The sequence below is a fragment of the Salmo salar genome, chromosome 20, assembly GCF_965601325.2.
Source record: "Salmo salar chromosome 20, fSalSal1, whole genome shotgun sequence".
NCBI classification, from domain to species: Eukaryota; Metazoa; Chordata; class Actinopteri; order Salmoniformes; family Salmonidae; genus Salmo; species Salmo salar.
This window is the reverse complement of record NC_138310.1, coordinates 65,443,577-65,466,438: the sequence shown is the minus strand read 5'-3', so window position 1 is coordinate 65,466,438 and position 22,862 is coordinate 65,443,577. Positions and strand designations below refer to the sequence as shown.

At 41.3% G+C, this 22,862-nt stretch overlaps 3 protein-coding genes across 3 annotated transcripts in view; all 3 read left to right on the top strand.

Annotated features, from left to right (window-relative positions):
• LOC106581153 (zinc finger and BTB domain-containing protein 16-A) overlaps positions 1 to 4,646 on the top strand; it is a 30,470-nt gene extending 25,824 nt beyond the window's left edge. The window contains exon 7 of the mRNA XM_014163017.3: positions 135 to 4,646. Within this exon, the coding sequence (XP_014018492.1) occupies positions 135 to 364 (230 nt within the window). The 3' untranslated portion in view covers positions 365 to 4,646. The remainder of the gene's footprint in view (positions 1 to 134) is intronic.
• Positions 4,647 to 6,886: 2,240 nt separating this feature from the next.
• Positions 6,887 to 8,641, top strand: LOC106581084 (G protein-activated inward rectifier potassium channel 3). The gene is made up of 2 exons (XM_014162798.3): positions 6,887 to 7,955; positions 8,172 to 8,641. Exons 1-2 carry the CDS (start codon positions 6,932 to 6,934, stop codon positions 8,513 to 8,515), a joined length of 1,368 nt encoding a protein of 455 aa, XP_014018273.2. The 5' UTR covers positions 6,887 to 6,931; the 3' UTR covers positions 8,516 to 8,641.
• A 1,573-nt stretch (positions 8,642 to 10,214) lies between these two features.
• LOC106581154 (transmembrane protease serine 5) lies at positions 10,215 to 22,842 on the top strand. The gene is made up of 13 exons (XM_014163019.3): positions 10,215 to 10,417; positions 11,599 to 11,749; positions 12,233 to 12,319; positions 12,604 to 12,717; positions 18,633 to 18,768; positions 19,005 to 19,118; positions 19,229 to 19,272; positions 20,773 to 20,935; positions 21,137 to 21,321; positions 21,507 to 21,605; positions 21,753 to 21,895; positions 22,270 to 22,422; positions 22,549 to 22,842. Exons 1-13 carry the CDS (start codon positions 10,415 to 10,417, stop codon positions 22,555 to 22,557), a joined length of 1,401 nt encoding a protein of 466 aa, XP_014018494.2. The 5' UTR covers positions 10,215 to 10,414; the 3' UTR covers positions 22,558 to 22,842.
• Positions 22,843 to 22,862: the final 20 nt, after the last annotated feature.

Here is a 22,862-nt window from a genome sequence, read left to right as displayed (position 1 = left end):
ACACTCACACGTCAGATTGTTTTGTGTTCATGACAGCATACACACAGGTCAAACCAATGTGTGTCAGATAGTACCACTGGTTTTAGCATATAGTCAAGGAAAGGTTTCACGAGTATGCCGTTGTATTCCTATAGGCGAGAAACCATTTGAGTGCAAGATCTGTCACCAGCGATCCAGAGACTACTCTGCCATGATCAAGCACCTGCGCACCCACAACGGAGCGTCGCCCTACCAGTGTACCATCTGCCAGGACTTCTGCCCCAGCCTGGCAGCCATGCAGAAACACATGAAGAGCCACAGACCCGAGGATGTGCCCCTGGACTGGAGGATAGAGAAGACCTACCTGTACGTATGCTACGTCTGAGCAGGACTTAGACACTAAGACACACTATCCTAGGTGTGGGAAAGTTTTTCATCGTATTCTTTCCTCTAAAGAAGAGTAAGTTGATCATTTCTGTGGTTTGATTGGTTTTATCACGAATTGCCGCAATTATCTGTTATTACATTAAACCTGCATGTGTGTTGAAGACTGAAAGACTACTGGTCGGGTTACCACAGCAGTGAAAGTGTTGTACTAGAAAGGATATTGAGTTTTATCTGCTGTGACTGTGATTGTGAGATGTAGAACCCAACTTCTCTGGTATAATTGCAATACTATACTACATAGATTGATTGAGATCAACAATCATTTCCTGGCTTATTATTTCCTGTTATAGATTTTTTTGGGGTGTTGTTTGTTTTCTGCATGTTTTACTTGAATGGTCTCCATATGCTTGATTTAATTTGTCTTATTTTTCAGTGCGCATATTACGCATATGATTTCCCTTACCTGTCAGTTAGTCTATCTGCTCATGCTGACTGACAAGCATTAAGGTGCAACAGGTTTTGATATTTATGTCATGCATAGTTTTTGTTACCAAATAGGTGTTGGTTATTTTGACCCAACCTCAATGCCGTTTATTTTGTTATTAGAATAAGTGCTACCTCTTCAATCTTCAACTTTTGCACAGAGGCAATAGCACATGTTAGAACTGGTGTTTTTCATCGTGTTTTCATCCATCATCTATAGCTTTAACTTCAAATGTCCTTTTATATTGGTGAAGCGGCTTGAAATGTTCTGAGAATTAATTCATGGAATTGATTCGGACGGTTGCCTGTTGGGTGGAAAAAAAGATTTGAAAGTCTTCAAAGTGACTTTTATGTGTATAATTTTTTATAAGTAGAATTATAGCAGTCTGTTAAATCACAGAATTCGATTTTTCTCTAAGTGATGAAAAGAAAGAAAATGTGAATAAAAGTGTTGGCTTTTTTACTAAACGTGAAAAGATGATTCTGTAAAGTTAATCACTAAAAGCAGGTTATCGTCAGTTGTCTGTTGCTGTAAATGTAATTGTATCTTATTTCTAGACGAGAGCCAGATGAGGGATTCTAAGATTTAAAGATGTTGTATTTTTGTATTACAGTGATCTGCAATTTGTTTACATTTGATTTGATTTAAGAAACATATTTTCTTGTGTGTTTTGTAAGTCTCTGGAATCTGATTTGAGTAAGAGCCCTCCCTGTGCCTCTTTTATAAATGGAGAATAGATGTGCTGAATACATGTACACAGTACATGTATGTTTTATTGATCGTTGTTGTTCCTGGTTGTTTGTTTATTGCTAGTGAAGAAATGATTTTCACTGCCATGCCGTAGTAGACCCTATTGTCTAAACATTGTAATTTGAAACAAGATACTTCTAATGACTATGGTATTATGCCCCAGGCACCTCAAGCCTCAAAGCAACGAGTGAGATTTTCTTTCAAAATGTTCTGTCATGTCAAAGTAAAATGTGGATTGTGAATTCATCAAATGGGAAAAAATGTACAGAAAACACAGAATACATAGTGGTATTGTTAATAACCTTTATAAAGCTAAACGTTGGGCATAATATGGGTCTAACACTAAGGCCTTCTAGAACAAACAGCCAGCACTCAGTGCCATGAAAACAATTTAAAGTATCAACTCTTCTTCACTGTACTGCTATCTATTCTATACTGAACAGAAATATAAACGCAACATGCAATGATTTTACTGAGTTACAGGTCATAAAAGGAAATCAGTCAAATACATTCATTGGGCCCTAATCTATGGATTTCACATTGCTGGTCAAGGGCGCAGCCATGGGTGGGCCTGGGAAACCATAGGCCCACCTACCTGGGAGCCAGGCCAAGCCAATCAGAGGTTTTTCACCACAAAAGGGCTTTATTACAGACAGAAATACTCCGCAGTTTCATCAGCTGTCTGGGTGGCTGGTCTCAGACGATCCCGTAGCTGAAGAAGTCGAATGTGGAGGTCCTGGGCTGGTGTGGTTACACGTGGTCTACGGTTGTGAGGCCGTTTGGAATTACTGCCAAATTCTCTAAAACGATGTTGGAGGCGGTTTATGGTAGAGAAATTAACTTCTCAGGGCTACGTGGGACGCTACCGTCCCACCTGCGGGACACACTATTCAACAGCCAGTGAAATAGCATGGTGCGAAATACAAAACAGCAAAAAACTCATAATTTCATTTTCTCAAACAATCAACTATTTTACACCATTTTAAAGATAAGACTCTCGTTAATCTAACCACATTATCCGATTTCAAAAAGGCTTTACGGCGAAAGCATAAAATTAGATTATGTTAGGACATAAACTTCACAAGAAAGACCACACAGCCATTTTCCAAGCATGGACATGCATCACAAAAACCAAAAGTACAGCTAAAGTATTCACTAACCTTTGATGATCTTCATCAGATGGCACTCATAGGACTTCATGTTATACAATACATGTATGTTTTGCTCGATAAAGTTCATATTTATATCCAAAAACAGCATTTTACATTGGCGCATGATGTTCAGAAAATGTATTCCAACCAAAACTTCCGGTGAATATGCACATCAATTTACAAAAATACTCATCATAAACGTTGATAAAATTTACAACAGTTATTGAAAGAATTATAGATACACTACTCCTTGACGCAACCGCTTTGTCAGATTTCAAAATAACTTTACGGAGAAAGCACATTGTTCAATATTCTTAGTACAAAGCTCAGCCATCGAAGCAAGCTATACAGCTACCCGCCAAGTTCTGGCATCAGCAAAACTCTGAATTAGTATTATAAATATTCTCTTACCTTTGCTGATCTTCGTCAGAATGTACTCCGAGGACTCCTACTTCCACAAGAAACTTCCACAAAACCTCAGTTTTGTTTGTGCGTTCAGATCACTATCCAAAGGCATAACGCGCGAGCGCAGTACCAGAGACAAAAAGTCAAATAGTTCCATTACCGTTCGTAGAAACATGTCAAACGTTGATTAAAATCAATCGTTAGGGTATTTTTAACATAAAACGTCGATAATATTCCAACCGGACAATAGCGTATTCATTCAAGAAGAAAAAGGAGGGGCACGCTGGCGGGCTCGCGCATCACCAACCCCTTTGTCCTCAGGCAGTCCACTCAGTGAGCTACTATTCTCTGCCCAGTAACAGGAGAAGGATGGGAAAACTTTCTGAAGGCTGTTGACAGCCAATGGAAGCCTTGGGTAGTGCAACGTGACCCCCACAGACACTGTAGTTTCGATAGGGATTCAAAAGAAGAACTACAATTCTCAGATTTCCCACTCCTGGTTGGATTATTCTCAGGTTTTTGCCTGCCATATGAGTTCTGTTATACTCGTAGACATCAGTCAAACAGTTTTAGAAACTTCAGAGTGTTTTCTATCCAAATCTACTAATAATATGCAAATATTTGACTCTGGGCCCGAGTATTAGGCAGTTTACTCTGGGCACGCTTTTCATCCGAAAATGAAAATACTGCCCCCTATACCCTAAAAGGTTTAACATCCAATTCTCTGGCAACAGCTCTGGTGAACATTCCTGCAGTCAGCATGCCAATTGCATGCTCCCTCAAAACTTGAGACATCTGTGGCATTGTGTTGTGTGACTAAACGGAACATTTTAGAATGGCCTTTTGTTGTCCCCAGCACAAGGTGTACCCGTGTAATGATCATGCTATTTAATCAGCTTGTTGATATGCCACACCTGTCAGGTGGATGGATTACCTTGGCCAATGAGAAATGTGTAAATAACACGGATGTAAAACTATTTGTGCACAAAATTTGAGAGAAATAAGCTTTTTGTGCATATGGAAAATTGCTGGTGTCTTTTATTTCACCTGATGAAACATGGGACCAACACATACATGTTGCATTTATATTTTTGTTCAGTGTTCATACACATGCGCTATAAGGATCTTAGGATTTCCGTGGTGGACCAAAACTAACAGAGCACTTTGAAAAAAAGTTTTACTTTGATCTTTCTATGTTGTAACAAAACGGAAGTTGTTTTATTTGGTGTGTGTACTATAAGGATGTGATGATCATCATTTAGGTAGATATTATGTAAGTGTTTGTCTACCTCAGCGCCAGTTCAGTCAGTGCTTGTCCTGGTGTCCATTCAGGGTTGTTCTTCTTGCCATGTGTGTTAAATCCTTTTGCATTACAGCTTTGTAACACTGTGTGTGCAAGTGTTTTCTCAGTGTGGTTTCAGGCACAGCTCTCTTTACGCGTCAGTGTTCTGTGGCATGATGAAAAAAGAATAAAACTATTTTACAATGCAGGTCTTTATTGTGTCATCAGTCAAGTAAAGTGAGTTCTTACTGTCTGTTTTTTTCTGCATACTATTCACATGCACTACAGGAAAATGTTCAATATTTGAATATGTTAGAAAATATCAAAATGTAAATCCATGACGGTTGAGTTAGTAATAGTAATAATAATAATAATACATCTTATTTGCACCTTTCAAAATACACCAAGGAAACATAAAATAGCAAAAATAAACATAACAATAAAAAACAGTTGTGTTTTCCTGTCTCACTGTAGCATGCAGCTGAAGTCATGACAGGCGGTTTGGTGACCCTTAGTGGCACGATGCCAGACAACAGCTGGGTGGGTTTGACTAGCTGCTACAGATGAGGGAAGGGATAAGTCGCTTCCTCTCTGCCCTCTCTCCCTCTGCTCTACCACACACATTGTTGTCTCCACCACTAAGCAGAATGGCAGCCATACAGTAGCTTCATCCAGTCAATAACAAGAGGGAATTCTTCATCACAGGTACTACCTTTGTTTATGTTCTTGTTTCTATGTTTATTTGTGGGTTTGGGATGTGGTGGTATAGACCATAGCAATGCTGTGTTTACATTTTATAATGGAAACTCAGTCAAAATGTAATTCTAACTAACTGAATCGAAAAACCAGTGGTGTACTTAAGTACTTAACCTTTCAAATACAACTTAAGTAGTTTTTTGGGGTATCTGTACTTTACTTTACTATTAATATTTTTTGACAACTTTTACTTTTACTTCACTACATTCCTAAAGAAAATGATGTACTTTTTACTCCATACATTTTCCCTGACACCCAAAAGTAGTAGTTACATTTTGAAGGCTTAGCAGGACAGGAAAATGGTCTAATTCACACACATATCTAGAGAACATTCCTGGTCATCCCTACTGCCTCTGATCTGGTGGACTCACTAAACACATGCTTCATTTGTAAATGATGTCCGAGTTGGAGCGTTCCCCTGGCTATCTGCAAATAAATAAAAAACTAGAAAATGTGGCTAGCTGCAATATTTATACTTTCACTTTTGATACTTAAGTACATTTTAGCAATTACATTTACTTTTGATACTTAAGTATATTTATAACCAAATACTTTTAGACTTTTACTCAAGTATTATTTTACAGGGTGACTTTCACTTTTACTTGAGTCATTTTCTATTAAGTTATCTTTACTTTTACTCAAGTATGACAATTGGGTACTTTTTCCACCACTGCGAGAAACAAAATAAAAATGGAAACACAGCATTGCTATGGTGTATACCAACACATATACTGAAAACAGTTTTTCCACCAGCAGAGCATAGTGACAACACAACATGACTTGGATATAGTAAAGAAGCTCCTACTTTGTTTGCAATGATGGAAAAGTCCACTAGTGTATTACGATTGTGCTGACATAGAACTATCCTGTCCTCTTTATGTAGTTGATGAGCATGAGATCCACCAAATGTAATGGAGCCATTTTGAAAAGATGAAAGGTGGGCTAAATTTAGTTACACATGTGCAAAAAGGATTATCTCCTCTGTAATCTCCTGAAATCCATGGTCATGCTCTGTAGACGAGCAGATTGATTAAGAGCTGGTGCTAATGTAATCTCCTCTGTTTAATTAGTGTGAGCATGGTGGGCAGCTAAAGCAAACCACATTACACACCATCTGGACTGGAGACTGACTGGAGCAGCAGCCCTGCTCTTATCCACCCATCGTTAGTTTTTACAACAAGACACAAACAAGGACATGTCAACGCTTGCTCAACGCTTGCTCTATGTTCTCAGACTGGATACAAGTGTCATCCTGCACACATCATTAAAAACTATTATTGTAAACAGGATTTTTGAACCTGCACAGGTGATCATTTTCTTTCTAGTTTATCTTGTTGAAGGTATAAACGGTGGACACTCCTGTCGGTTTGTCTCGGTTTCCACAGAGGGCAATTCCAGCCATGTTCTCCACGGTGATCTCCAACAGCTGTGCACTCTATGGGGACTATGGCAACTATGGACCTCCCCCATACCCCAGGAAGAACATCAGACCCAGAGCTTCACTTCAACACAACCCATATAACCCATACAGGCCATACCTGAGGAGGGTCAGTATAACATCTCAATATTCACTGCAAAGATGACTGGTTTATTATTGTATTGTTATCAACATCTTCACTGTTCGATTTCAGATGACACCTTACTGTCTTGATGTCTTCATTGCAGGTGGACACAAGAGTATCTTTAGCCAATCCCAATAAAATCTCCAGGGCCACCAGTAGGGGTCAGTATGTCACCATGCCTGTTCACCATCCAAAGCTGCATCCACTGCCGGTCAGTCAGAGGATCATCCAATCACAGCACAAAGCAAGGCAGACCAGGAGTGCTGAGAGGTTCTCCAGTTATGATACAAGCTCCTGGGTTGAGAACGGCTCTAGTAAACCTAATAGAGGGAAGAAAACACAGAACAAGGCCACATCTTCTTCTTCCAAGAGTACAGGAGACATAAGACACAAGAGTTCCAGTTCTAATGGTCGCCAGCACCATCGCTACTTCACCAAGGATGGCATGTGTCGTGGCTCATCATACAGCTCCAAGAACAAGATGTGTGACCTGATCGGCACCCTGGTGGATCTGAAGTACAGCTGGATCCTATTTGTCTTCACCCTGTGCTACATCGTCACCTGGGCAGCCTTCGCAGAGCTCTACTTCCTGGGTGCCTGGCTGCGTGGTGATATGGAACACATACAAGACCCGCAATGGCAGCCATGCTTTGAGAAACTGGACAGTTTCCATTCGGCCCTCTCTATCTCCATGGACAGCCAAATCATCAACGGCTACGGCTCTAGAGTGGCCTCAGCCAACTGCATGGACGGGCTGGTTCTCATGATGGCACAGTCCATCATTGAATCAGTGTTAGACACCATGATGCTGGGCTGCATCCTGGCCAAGCTAGCCAAGCCTAAGAGGAGGCTGCCCACTCTGTTTTTCAGTCAGCACTGTGTGGTCTCTGAGAGGGATGAGAGGCTGTGCCTGATGTTCAATGTCAAGACTCTGAAAGAGACACACATGCTGGTGGCAGAGATAAGAGCCAAGCTGATCAAATCTCACCATACCAAAGAGGGAGAGTTCATCCTGTTGGAGCAGAGAGAGCTGACTCTGGGGATGGGGCCAGATGGGGCCAGGCTGTTCACAGTGGAGCCCCAGACCGTGGAGCATGTCATTGATGAACAAAGTCCTCTCTGGGGCATCAGCGCTGACTCCTTAGAGTGGCATACCTTTGAAATTGTGGTCATGGTGGACGGAGCCGTTCAAGACGCAGGTTTGTACTGAGAGGTGGGGAAATCTGGAGTTGGAATAAAATAACTGTTTGGGCTATTTCAATCAGCGCAAAAAAGAAACTTGTCGTTTTTCTAATTAATGGTTGTGAGTTATTTATATGTTATCGTTATCAAAACATGAATTAAGGGACCTACAGTATCCTTAATGCCTGGTTCAGACAGCAGATGTATATAATAGAATATGTATTTCTTCTCAGGCACAGCCTTCCATGTGAGGACCTCCTACACGGAAGATGAGATTTTTTGGGGACAGTGCTTTAAGTCATACAAGCCACTAGACGAGAGGGGGATTGGTTCCAATCACAAGACCTCTGATAAGAACTATAAGGTCCAGACTGCCACGCACAGTAACAGAGAGATGGCAGTGAGACAAAGACATGAGAGATCCCCTGGACATGACACAGACTCTGTCCCCTCCAACATGTCTACAAGGAAAGTACATTACCAGTATTTATCTGATCAAATGTTACTGTGCAACTCAGTCACTAATAACAATGGCACAGGAACTAGGAAACTTAGTAAGAATGAGTTCTTTATATAAATATTGACATTTGACAAGTCGGCATAGAAGTTTTAATCAACGTTTATGAAATCAAGACACACTGTACATATCCTTCAGAATGTTAATACAATGTAAATAAACAAATGCTGATGACCAATATCTAAAGCTGCCATTTATATATCTAATTTATCAAACTTTCTGAATACTAATTTGTAAACGTGAGAACAGCACCCCTTGTGCTAGCCAAGCACTTGTGTGATATACAGTTACAATTATGCTGATTGTATTAGTTCTTATTGGTCTCCTTACAAAAGGTATCTCACTGCCCATACATCAAGTTCTCCCAATTAAGATTGTCATTATGATTGTATTGCCATGTGCTGTGCCGATTTGATAAACGGACAAATGAATGTCAGCATTACTGTCTATTCACCAGCAAAGGGGATATCTCATTCACATACCATCATAGACTCTTGCCAAAGTTGATATTTATGTAAATTTACAGTATGTGTTACAATTCCCTTTAATCAATCCATTATGTTTTTGGATGTAAACCCACACTCATTCCCAGTCTGCATGTCAACACACAGTATTAGTCTGCCACATCCACCTCAGGTCACAGACAGACAGACAGACAGACAGACAGACAGACAGACAGACAGACAGACAGACAGACAGACAGACAGACAGACAGACAGACAGACAGACAGACAGACAGACAGACAGACAGACAGACAGACAGACAGACAGACAGACAGACAGACAGACAGACTTATTAGAGTGGGTTTGACTTGGTGGGTTTGACTTGTACATCATTTCATCTGACAGTGATTCAGATGAGAGATGCAGGCCGTTTCCGGGATGCTGCTTGGACAGTCCGAGTGTAAGGAATGTTTTCGCTGGCAGTTGTCCTCCTCACCTGGCTCTCTCCAGGCATAATCCCATACCGCGCCCATGGGAGACAGTGCATATCAAAGGTACCTTCTGCTGGCTGGCATTCTAGATGGCAGATTAAATCTAAAAAATTTTATTAGGAACACCTTGATGTTCTCAATTTAAATAGATGAGACTGGATTAATTAAGCTTGCCGTAAATTAGAAGAGAAATTTTCAAAAAATACTTCTTACCCATACTTAGCTGTAAACAGATGAAAAAGTCCAAATTTGATCATGTTTTAATTAACATATTTATTTGTATATCCTTGTCAAATAAAATATGATTCACTCAAAAACAAATTCGTTGGTTGGTTATTTTTTGTACTGCACCTGATGCAGAGTAAATTGTATATACTGTAACGGGTATCCAGAAATAATTGTTTTTTAATAATTCATAACAAAAACTGTACAAATGCATTTATTTGTTCATTTTGAGAGAGAAACTGAAAATCTGTCACCTCACCGGCAGGCAGAACAGTGTTCATTTTGTTCTGGAGTGGACTGGTGAGAGATGTGATACCTTTGGATTCCAAATGAGTCTGACTGGGATTGACGTGATATGAGGCTTTTCAACAATCTGTAATTATGACCTTTGCTCATGAAGCTACAATGTTCAGCTAATAATGTTCGTCTGCCAAGTGGATGCTCTGTTGGCACATGTAAGGGTGTTACTAAGCAACCTGTGCCTCTGCCTGCCCTATCAGTGGCTTGTGGGGTATCTCTGCAGATGTTCCCTCCTACAAATAACTGGTTGAGCCTGCCTCCATAGGCCCCATGACCCCTTTGGCAAAACAACAGGTTAATTCAACAGCGCAGACCCACTGCTGACCTCACTGTCTCTTTGTGAAGGGAAAATCCAGAGTTGCATTCTGTGAAATGGCAAATGGTCGACCAGCTGCGAGCGGAGTGCATCTCTGTCTCTAACCTAACACAGGCCTACAGATGAACGCTGAAGAGCCCACTGCCACACTCTCCTCTGGACAACAGAACATACAAGGGAAACATGGTAAGACTCCAGGCATATCTATATCTCTCTCCTTACCCTTATTTATTTTCATTATCACCTTGATACCTTCTCTGTTGTCTTTAGGCTATCGACTCACTCATTGAGTGTCAACAGATGTTGTTTTCATAAAGCCTGTCTATTTACTGTACATGTACTAGCTGTTGTGCATGTTGTTTAACAACAACTATGATGATTTATTAATGGTTTTTAATAATCTATTGTCAATCCTCATAATGTATTTCAAGTACATGTACATTGTGTACTTTTTACTAATGTAATGTATTATCTGCTAGACAGCTAGAGGATAACTTAAAGAGAAATATATGCATACAGTGCATGCTTTGGGTTAACATACTGCTGTTGATTCTATGGGTAAATTACAATGTTTAAGCATCATGTTGGAGTAGATGGTTTTTAGATGGGATTTGAAAATATATAATGACATCCTATTTTCCTACAATATCTCATTGCATGAGCTAGAAATACCCTGTAGTATCTGACATGTTTGGTTTTAATTATGTCTTGCAATAGAAAACAATTGTAGAAAGTCTGATTCACCTGCATGTGAAATACCTACTGCATAGGTCTGGTACTGTGTAGAGTACATTTTATTTATTTAATTTATTTAACTAGGCAAGTCAGTTAAGAACAAATCCTTATTTACAATGACAGCCTTTCCAGGCCAAACCCTAACCCGGACGACGCTGGGCCAATTGTGCGCCGCCCTATAGGACTCCCAATCACGGCCGGTTGTGATACAGCCTGGAATCTAACCAGGGTCCGCTTCTAGCACTGAGATGTAGTGCCTTAGACCACTGCGCCACTCGGGAGCCCAAATCCATATGTCTGCTGCACAAGTATGACACATTGGCTGGGATTCTCATATATGGCTATGAATGATACATTGTGCTTCAGTTCACACACCTGGACACCTGTGACATTATCTACACACCTTTACACACCTGCCATTCAAATTCTATACACCTGGACAAACCCGCTGGAGATCTCTTGTTTCATAGTCATCCTAATTAAATCTGTTTGATAAAGGGGATGAATAAGGAGGCGTCTGTGTGTGTAGAAGGGGAGGGGTAGTCAGCCAGGAAGAATAGGTTATCTTCATATCCAGTGTTCCAGAAGACTGATATGAATAGTGTGTATTGTATTCATCACATCTGTTGCAGAATCTTGATGGAGATACATTATCTGTGATTGAGAATCCTGTGGCTGTCAGTCATTCTTTCCACCCAGAGAAGACAGGAGTGGGAGAGGCCCGAGGAGCTCAGAGTCAGAGCTGCCATGCCTGGCTGAGAGGAATCCATTCTACAAACCACAGTAAGGTCAATGCCTGGGTGGTGCACTGTCTAATAGGGCTGAAACCACAGGCTATCATTAGTTGACAACATTATCCAATTAGTACAAAAACAAGGCATGCTATATAAAGTCTTATCTAATTAGAGCATATAGCAGCATTAAGCTTTAGTACTTTAGTATCTCATTGTCTTAAGTTAAAGTTGTACAGTAAACTCTACCCCTCACAGCTGCCATGCAGACTTTATATACTGTAAATCAGTTGACTATGACACTGCCTGTGAAATGTTAAGCGTTCATCTTTGTCACTGGTCAAGTTCCCTACATGTGGTATGCTTTGTTCACATCCTTAGTTGTGTGCAAGTTGTAGACTGTGTAATTGGCTGTTACATGCTGTGTCGCTATCTCTTCCACTCTATGTCAGTGTGACAGACAGCTAACATGCCTTTTATCAGTATACCCAGGCCAGTTGATATCTTATCAGTGTCTAATTCAGCTGTTCTCCAGTGTCAGCCAATAGACTGGTGAGAGTACTGGCTGCTGTGTGTGCAGTAGGACTTCTGGGAGGCTTAGCAGTCGGAGTGTGGTTCCTAGGTAAGACATCCTTCAAGTGTCAAATCATGGAGTATGAAGAGAATGATGACATATTCAATGTTCTAATGTTTATGCAATACAGATTCCTTGCTGTGGTGGATGAAAAACAGAAGTAGCCCTACATGTCAGAATATAGAACACTGTATTTTAATGTTTTACAATGAGCTGATTAATTATGCATGATAACCATGTCTCACACAATGACAGAGCTAGATTAAGAACATCTGTTTCACATACACTACGACTATAATTCACTCTCCATGTTGTTGTTTTCCCTCCCACAGTCAGGTTGTTGTTGAGGCCTACCTCTTCCCAGAGCCCAGCAGGTCTAGGGGACACCAAGGAGACGTCCTTCTGTAACGTGACTGAGGACATCTCTGTGGCTGACCCCAGGAAAGGTCTGTGCCTTTCAACACTTCACTCACCTCAAAGACTGTCATCTTGGCTGTGTGATTGTCTGTCCCAAATAACACCTTATTCCTATGTAGTGCCCCATAAGCTCCAGTCAAAAGTAGTGCACTAAATAAGGTATACAGCGCCTTCAGAAAGTATGCACACCCCTTTACTTTTTCCACAGTTTGTTGTGTTACAGCCTGAATTTAAAATTGATTAAATGTAGATTGCTTTTGTCACTAGCCTGCACGCAATAGCCCCTAAAGTCAAAGTTTATTACAAATAAAATCTGAAATGTCTTGAGTAATTATGTATTCAACCCCTTTGTTATGGCTAGCCTAAATAAGTTCAGGAGTAAAATGTGCCTAGCAAGTCACATAATAAGTTGCATGGACTCACTCTGTGTGCTATAATGGTGTTTAAAATGATTTTTGAATGACTACGTCATCTCTATACTCCACACACAATTGTCCCTCAGTCGAGCAGTGAATTTGAAACACAGATACCACAAAGACAAAGACCATGGAGGTTTTTCAAAGAAGGGCACATATTTGTAGATTGGTGAAAATAAAATAGCAGACATTGAATATCCCTTTGAGTATGTTGGAGTTGTTACTTAGGCTTTGGATGGTGTATCAATACACCCAGTCACTACAAATATACAGGTGTCCTTCCTAACTCAGTTGTCCTAGACAATGTCAACCGGGAGTCCATAGATTTGGAAGACGGGCTTTACCATAAGCTGGGCTGTCTCCTTGGCTGAAGGTAACTTCGGAAGAGGGATGAACTGGGCGGCCTTGGAGAATCTGTCAACCACTGTCAGGATGGTGGTGTTGCCATCTGACGGATGAATCCCAGTGACAACATCAAGGAAGCCATTGTAGCTTCATGTTTTTCCCGTGCTCCTGCTTTTTCTATTCTCCTTTTGCTAGTCCTCCCGGCTTTGACCCTTGCATGTTTCTGGACTCTGTACTCGCCTGCCTTGACCTCGAGCCTGCCTGCCACTCTGTACCTCCTGGACTCTGAACTGGTTTTGACTTTTTGCCATTCTCTTGCCTACCCATTTGGATTATAATAAATATCCAAGACTCAAACCATCTGCCTCCCGTGTCTGCATCTGGGTCTCACCTTGTGCCCTTATAGTTATGTTCGGTACAAATCCAATACCACACTTTACTGAGTGCCACTCTCCATATTTTGGTGGCTGCATCATGTTATGGGTATGCTTGTAATCATTAAGTATTTCAGGATAAAAAATAAATGGAATGGCGCTGAGCACAGGCAAAACTCTTAGATGGGAACCTGGTTCAGTCTGCTTTCCACCAGACACTGGGAGATTAATTCACCTTTCAGCAGGACAATAACCTAAAACACAAGACCACACCTACACTGGAGTTGCTTACAAAGAAGACAGTAAGTGTTCCTGAGTGGCGGAGTTAAAGTTTTGACTTAAATCTACTTGAAGAATTTTGAAAAGAATAATGGGCAAATGTTGCACAATCCAGCCGTGGAAAGCTCTTAGAGATTTGCCCAGAAAGACTCACAGCTGTAATCGCTGCCAAATGTGCTTCTTTAAAGTACTGACTCAGGGGTGTGAATTCTTATGTAAATGAGATATTTCTGAATTAAATTTTCAGTAAATGTGCTAACATTTAAAAAAACATGTTTTCACTTTGTAATTATGGGGTATTGTGTGTAGATGGGTGAGATTTTTTTGGTATTATTCATTTAGAATTCAGGCTGTAACACAACAAAATGTGGAATAAGTCAAGGGGGTATGAATACTTTCTGAAGGCACTGTAGGGTATGATTTGGGATGCACTTGATTGGTCAGGCAGAAAGCCCTTCCTAGTAGTTTTATGGTGTATCACAACATTTGTGATAATTTTTTTAATTGTATTTATTTCATTCAACCTTTATTTAACTAGGCAAGTCAGTTAAGAACAAATTCTTATTTACAATGACGGCCTAATCAAAGGCAAAAGGCCTTCTGCAGGGACAGGGCCTGGGATAAAAAATAAAAAGTAAATACAATAAAAATATAGGACAAAACACACATCACAACAAGAGAGACAACACAACACTACATAGAGACCTAAGACAACATAGCAAGGCAGCAATACATGACAACACAGCATGGTAGCAACACAACATGACAACAACATGGTAGCAGCACAAAACATGGTACAAACATTATTGGGCACAGACAACGACATAAAGGGTAATAAGGTAGAGACAACAATACATCACACAAAGCAGCCACAACTGTCAGTAACAGTGTCCATGATTGAGTCTTCGAATTAAGAGATTGAGATAAAACTGCCCAGTTTGAGTGTTTGTTGCAGCTCGTCCAGTCGCTAGCTGCAGCGAACTGAAAAGATGAGCGACCCAGGGATATGTGTGCTTTGGGGACATTTAACAGAATGTGATTGGCAGAATGGGTGTTGTATGTAGAGGATGAGAGCTGCAGTAGATATCTCAGATAGGGGGAGTGAGGCCTAAGAGGGTTTTATAAATAAGCATCAACCAGTGGGTCTTGCGACGACTATACAGAGATGGCCAGTTTACAGAAGAGTATAGAGTGCAATGATGTGTTCTATAAGGAACATTGGTGGCAAATCTGATGGCCGAATGGTAAAGAACACCTAGCAGCTCGAAAGCACACTTACCTGCCGATCTATAAATTATGTCTCCGTAATCTAGCATGGGTAGGATGGTCATCTGAATCAGGGTTAGTTTGGCAGCTGGGGTGAAAGAGGATCGACTACGATAGAGGAAACCAAGTCTAGATTTAACTTTAGCCTGCAGCTTTGATATGTGCTGAGAGAACGACAGTGCACTGTCTAGCCATACTCCCAAGTACTTGTATGAGGTGACTTCCTCAAGCTCTAAACCCTCAGAGGTAGTAATAACACCTGTGGGAAGAGGGGAATTCTTCTTACCAAACCACATGACATTTGTTTTGGAGGTGTCCAGAACAAGGTTAAGAGTAGAGAAAGCTTGTTGGACACTAAGAAAGCTTTGTTGTAGAGCATTTAACACAAAATCCAGGGACGGACCAGCTGAGTATAAGACTTTATCATCTGCATATAAATGGATGAGAGAGCTTCCTACTGCCTGAGCTATGTTGTTGATGTAAATTGAGAAAAGCGTGGGGCCTAGGATTGAGCCTGGGGTACTCCCTTGGTGACAGGCAGTGGCTGAGACAGCAGATTTTCTGACTTTATACACTGCACTCTTTGAGAGAGGTAGTTAACAAACCAGGCCAAAGACCCCTCTGAGACACCAATACTCACAAGAATGGAACGGTCTACCGTATCAAAAGCTTTAGCCACATTAATAAAAAATAGCAGCACAATATTGCTTAGAATCAAGGGTAATGAGAACCTTTAAGGTTGCAGTGACACATCCATAACCTGAGCGGAAACCAGATTCCATACCTGAGAGAATACTATAGACATCAAGAAAGCCAGTCAGTTGATTATTTACATGTTTTTCCAACACTTTTGATAAACAGTGCAAAATAGAAATAGGCCTATAACAGTTAGAATCCGCTTTATCTCCCCCTTTAAATAAAGGATGAACCGTGGCTGCCTTCCAAGCAATGGGAACCTCCCCAGAAAGGAGAGACAGGTTAAAAAGGTTGGAGATAGGCTTGGCGATGATAGGGGCAGCAACCTTGAAGAAGAAAGGGTCTAAACCATCTGACCCAGATTTTTTAAGTTTAAGGAGCTCCTTTAGCACCTCGGACTCAGTGACTGCCTGCAGGGAGAAACTTTGTAGCGGGGCAGGGGGAAAAGAGGGAGAAGCATCGGGGATAGTCGCATTAGAAGGGGTGGGAGATGAGGAAATGTTGGACGGGCAAGGAGGCATGGCTGAGTCAAATAGGAATCCCGACTTAATGAAATGGTGATTAAAGAGCTCAGCCATGTGCTTCTTGTCAGTAACAACCACATCATTAACATTAAGGGACATGGACAGCTGTGAGGAGGAGGGTTTATTCTCCAGGTCTTTAACCGTTTTCCAGAACTTCTTGGGGTTAGACCCACAGAGAGAGAACTGCTCCTTAAAGTAACTAACTTTGGCCTTCAGGATAGCCTGAGTGCACGTATTTCTCATTTGCCTGAACGATAGCCAGTAAGCCTGAGTATGTGTGTGCCGAGCATTTTGCCAAATGCAATTCTTGAGGTGGAGTAACTCGGCAAGATCACGGTCGAACCAGGGGCTGAACCTGTTTTTAATTCTCATGTTCGTTAACAATACCACTGAAAATATCAAAAGAAGGTCCAAGTGTCTTCGACAGAGGGGATCAAGCTGATTCTATACCATTTTACAAAGGCCAGTTCATGATGGAAGGCTTGCTCATTGAAGTGTTTTAGCAAGAGTCTATGACAAATCAGGACAGGTTGTTTCACTGAGCAGCCATTACGAACACAGGCTGTAAAACAGTGATCACTAAGGTCATTACAGAAAACACCAGACTGATACCTATCAGGATTATTTGTGAGGATAACATCGAGGAGAGTAGCCTTTTCTGGGTGTTTGGAGTCAATCCTTGTGGGATTGGTAATAATCTGAGAAAGATTTAGGGAGTCCCATTGCTTTAGATCTTGGTCAGGTGTTATAAGCATGTCCCAGTTTAGGTCACCTAGCAGGACAAATTCAGACTTAGTGTAAGGGGCCAGGAGAGAGCTTAGGGCAGGTAAGGTACAGGCCAGCAAATCAAATTGTTTGGGGACAGACTTGGTGGAGACAACCGAGCACTGAAGGTGATCCTTGGTAAAGATTGCCACTCCCCCACTTTAGGAAGAGCTGTCTTGCCGAAAAAGGTTATAACCAGAAAGGTTAACATCACTATTCAAAACACTCTTCCTTAACCACGTCTCACACCGTACCTAAACCGGCTGAGAGTGTGCGCTATCGTGCGCCATTGTGCGCAAATTGATTTTGTCCACCCACACCAAATGCGATCACGACATGCAGGTTAAAATATCAAAACAACCTCTGAACCAATTATATTACTTTGGGGACAGGTCGAAAAGCATTAAATATTTAAGGCAATTTAGTTAGCTAGCTTGCAGTTGCTAGCTAATTTGTCCTATTCAGCTAGCTTGCTGTAGTCATCTCTCCTCCTTTCAGGCCTTTTCTTCTTTGGACTTTATATGGCGATTGGCATCTAACTTTCATAGTTACCACGACGACCAACCAAACTCAGTTCATCTTTCAATCACCCCCGGTGGGTATAACCAATATGGAGATGGCAAGTGGGTATCTGCTTCTATAAACCAATGAGGAGATGGGAGAGGCAGGACTTGCACCACGATCAGTGTCACAAATAGAACTGACTTCTATTTTAGCCCTTGGCAACGCAGACACTTGTTGGCGCGGGCGGCAGTGGGGGTGCAATAATTGAATGACGTTTGTTTAAATGTATTTTGCAACGCTCGCCACACGAGCGGTGTGGTCAGCATGTTAGCCCTTGGCAACGCAGGCACTCGTTGGCGTGCGCGAGCAGTGTGGGTGCAATAATTGAATAACATGTGTGTTTAAATTTATTTTGCAACGCTCAGGCACGCGACGCGTGTGGTGTGGTCAGCATGTCAGTAATGACCAACACATCTGGATTGGACCTGTGTAATATAAACCATATGTGTTTATATAACAGCTATAATTATTTTTATAACAGTACATATGTTAATTAATTAATTCTTTAACAACTTCTACATGGTCACAGTCAGTGGAGAGGAGTGGAGACTGTCTATCGACCGACATCAAAACATGAAATAATGATCTGTTTATATTGACTACATTATTTATTGGATATAAGCTGCTTAACATTTCCCTCTCAAACAAGGCCACAGTTCAGTACTGTTGATCTAGTTGGTCTCTGGAGGGATTATTTTCTATCAATCAGGTTCAGTGTTTTACAGAATCAGCCCGGAGAACTCTCTCTTGGAGATCCAGTTGGAGAAGGTTCCCACCTGGCTGCCTGTGTGCTATGAGAGATGGAACTCTTCCCTGGGGACCCTGGTCTGCCGCCAGCTGGGATATCTAAGGCTAGTCTACTAAGACCACTTTCTTACTACAAAGCCCAAGCATCTTGGGAACATACTAGGCTATTCACCTAACCATAAGGCTGATTGCTCCCAGTTAATGATGGATTATTTAATGCTCTGTTAACCTCGTTTATAGGCTTGCCTTATGCCCCATAGATCAGACATTACTTTTTACAAGGGACACTCCCATCTTGCCTGCTTTTATAGAAGATATAACTGATTTATTTTCTTTCCAGACTGACCAAGCAAAAAGGGGTGAACTTAACCGACATCGGACCAAACTACACAGATGGCTTTATACAGATTACCTCCGAACACAAGAGCCGCCTGGAAAATATATGGCAGTTAAGGTACGGCAGCTGTCTGAGGAGATAATACATTACCTAATGATGCAGAAAAAATGGATGTGCTATAACAAAGTTATCAATGTTTTCTAATGTACCTATTTGTTTTTATTTAGGGGGAGTTGCGTCACAGGGAAGGTTATAGCTTTGAAATGTTTTGGTAAGTTTGTGCAGGGTACTAACAACACTAACATAATAGTGGATTAACTACATTGTACATTTGTGCATCTCACACACCGGTAGGACCCAATGACCTTTATATGACCTCTCAGTCATGACTTCATAGTGCTACACATTGGTAGGAACACCTCTTTCCATGACATAGACTGATCAGGTGAATATAGATGAAAGCTATAATCCCTTATTAATATCATTTGTTAAATCCAGTTCAATCAGTGTAGATTAAAGGGTGGAGGGTGAAAGAAGGATTTTTAAGCCTTGAGACAATTGAGACATGGATTGTGTATGTGGGTGAACGGGCAAGACAAAATATTTAAGTGCATTTGAACAGGGTATGGTAGTAGGTGCCAGGCGCAAGGGTTTGAGCATGTCAAGAACTGCAACACTGCTGGGTTTTTCACTCTCAACAGTTTCCAGTGTGTATCAAGAATGGTCCACCACCCAAAGGACATCCAGCCAACTTGACACAACAGAGGGAAGCATTGGAGTCAACATGGGCCAGCATCCCTGTGGAACGCTTACGGCACTTTCGAGTCCATGCCCTGACGAATTGAGGCTGTTCTGAGGGCAAAAGGGGGTGCAAGTCAATATTAAAAAGCTGCTCCTAATGTTTTGTACACTCAGTATATACTGTAGGGTGATGAGTTATTTCAATACAATGTATGTAAAGTGATCTGGGTAAAAGATGTTCTTTATCATTTGGCCATCAGATTTGCCACCAATGCTCCTTATAGAACACATCATTGCACTCTATACTCTTCTGTAAACTGGTCATCTCTGTATAGTCGTCGCAAGACCCACTGGTTGATGCTTATTTATAAAACCCTCTTAGGCCTCACTCCCCCTATCTGAGATATCTACTGCAGCTCTCATCCTCTACATACAACACCCATTCTGCCAATCACATTCTGTTAAAGGTCCCCGAAGCACACACATCCCTGGGTCGCTCCTCTTTTCAGTTCGCTGCAGCTAGCGACTGGACGAGCTGCAACGAACACTCAAACTGGACAGTTTTATCTCAATCTCTTCATTCAAAGACTCAATCATGGACACTCTTACTGACAGTTGTGGCTGCTTTGTGTGATGTATTGTTGTATCTACCTGTTTGCCCTGTGTGCTGTTGTCTGTGCCCAATAATGTTTATACCCTGTGCTGCTGCCATATTGTGTTGCTACCATGTTGTTGTCATGTTGTGTTGCTACCATGCTGTGTTGTCATGTGTTGCTGCCATGCAATGTTGTTGTCTTAGGTCTCTCTTTATGTAGTGTTGTGTTGTCTCTCTTGTCGTGATGTGTGTTTTGTCCTATATTTTGATTTAATTTAAACATTTTTATCCCAGTCCCTGCAGGAGGCCTTTTGCCTTTTGGTAGGCCGTCATTGTAAATAAGAATTTGTTCTTAACTGACTTGCCTAGTTAAATAAAGGTTAAATAAATATAATTTAAAAAATGCCTTCATGTTTGTTTCCTGTGCCTGTGTAGAGTGTGGGACGCGGGCTAAGCTGCCCAGGATAATTGGGGGAGTGGAGGCTACCTTGGGAAGGTGGCCCTGGCAAGTCAGTCTCTACTACAGCAACCGACACACCTGTGGAGGCACCATCATCACCAGCCAATGGGTGGTCACCGCAGCCCACTGTGTACACAAGTAAGACCCCCAAGGACCCCTCGGGATAAGAGGTTAGATGTTTGAGGTCAAAGGTCACTGACTCATGACAGTGTAGTGATGACTAGGGACAGTAATAGCTCTCACTTTATTTTGCGCAAAGTCAGTTATACTTCATGCAATTGAGAATTGGAGAGCCATCTATCCAATATAAATTGCTACATCTCTTTTTTCACATTCCAGCTATAGGCTACCACAGGTGTCCAGTTGGGTGGTCTACGCTGGCATTGTCACACGTAGTTCAGCTAAAATGACTCAGTACATTGGATATGCAGTGGAAAATATCCTCTACAACAAGAACTACAATCCCAGGAGCCACGACAATGACATTGCTCTGATGAAACTGCGAACCCCACTGAATTTCTCAGGTGACAGGGAACTTGATTGCTTCTGTTTTGAATGCACCACATAGTCCTTTGGCTGACTGGAACACTCAACTATATTATTACAGCAATCAGTTCCAAACCATGTTCCAATATTACTGAAATGAACTTCAAAATGACCTACACTGTTTTCTAATATTCTTAATATTCTCTTAAATTGTATTTTTTAGATACCATCAGGCCTATTTGTCTGCCACAGTACGAGCATGATCTTCCAGGAGGAACACAATGCTGGATCTCTGGCTGGGGCTACACTCAACCAGACGATGGTATGACTATGTTAAATGAATAATAGAACTTAAATAGAAGAATTTAATGTATCTCTATCAATGGGTCAATGTTTTTTTCATAGCACAAAGTCAGTCAAGTCCTAAAAATAAGAGGCATATTTACATTAGTTTGACTTTCTTTGACAGTTCTCATCCCTGCCACACTTAAAGAAGCTCCGGTTCCACTGATAAGCACCAAGAAATGCAACAGTTCCTGCATGTACAATGGAGAGATCACCCCCCGCATGCTCTGTGCTGGATACACCGAGGGCAAAGTGGACGCATGTCAGGTTAGTTCATAAAACATACCTGAGTTCTTCCTCCTGCGGCTTGTTTTATGAAGAGATTAACCAAAGGTCAAAGAGTTGTTTCTTACAAAAGTAGAATTGGTTCTTGATAATGAGAATATTTTCCCCCATGTGTCCCCATTACTGTTCTGAATTATCAAAGACAAAGCTCATTAGGCATGCGGGCACACCAGCTTTATTCAAGGTCCAACCGATCAAATTCAGTTGAGCTCAGGTTTCAGTATTTCACAATATCCCAACCCATAATCCCTAAATCACTGTGACTTAACAATATCTCAACCCCTAGCAATCAGTGTGGTGGTCTGGTAACCAGTGTGATTGACAGCAGTGTGTATCTGCTCCTGTCCTCTCCCCAGGGGGACAGTGGGGGTCCTCTGGTCTGTCAAATTGACAATGTGTGGAGACTGGTGGGCGTGGTGAGCTGGGGTACAGGCTGCGCTGAGCCCAACCACCCCGGAGTCTACACCAAGGTGGCTGAGTTCCTCGGCTGGATCTACGACATGATTGAGGTAACCTTACACTAACTCTTCATTGCATAGGCCTATGTGTTGATTTTTTTACATATCAGGAACACATCTGCTTCTCCTCTTGAAATGGCATAATAGTGTATGTTACATTTGTTTTTCCATCTGCAGAGCTACTGAGGAGGAAGAGGAATAAGACAATGGATGATCAGGGAGACTCATGTATGACCAGAACAGGCCTAGAGCAAACTGAAACATAAGATGCTCCTGACATTCTTCCTCCTGTACTACATCTGTCATTTTACCTCCTTATAACGGCCATGTTTATTGCAGAAATGCATACATTACTTAGGAACTAATTTTATACTGTGTTTGTCATACATTTTATTTTTAGCACCTGAATGAGAACATATTTATATCATATATTTGTCTTGTAATGAAAATAAATTATGCTTCATATCTAAACATGTCCATTGTTTACTCTG

Bases quoted from the DNA above. Each gene is read 5' to 3' on its own strand.
- LOC106581084 (XM_014162798.3), top strand. From the start codon at position 6,932: ATGCCTGTTCACCATCCAAAGCTGCATCCACTGCCGGTCAGTCAGAGG. The intron at 7,956-8,171 runs GTTTGTACTGAG...ATTTCTTCTCAG, and splicing joins CGGAGCCGTTCAAGACGCAG to GCACAGCCTTCCATGTGAGG.
- LOC106581154 (XM_014163019.3), top strand. The intron at 11,750-12,232 runs GTAAGGTCAATG...GCTGTTCTCCAG, and splicing joins AATCCATTCTACAAACCACA to TGTCAGCCAATAGACTGGTG. The intron at 12,320-12,603 runs GTAAGACATCCT...TCCCTCCCACAG, and splicing joins AGTCGGAGTGTGGTTCCTAG to TCAGGTTGTTGTTGAGGCCT.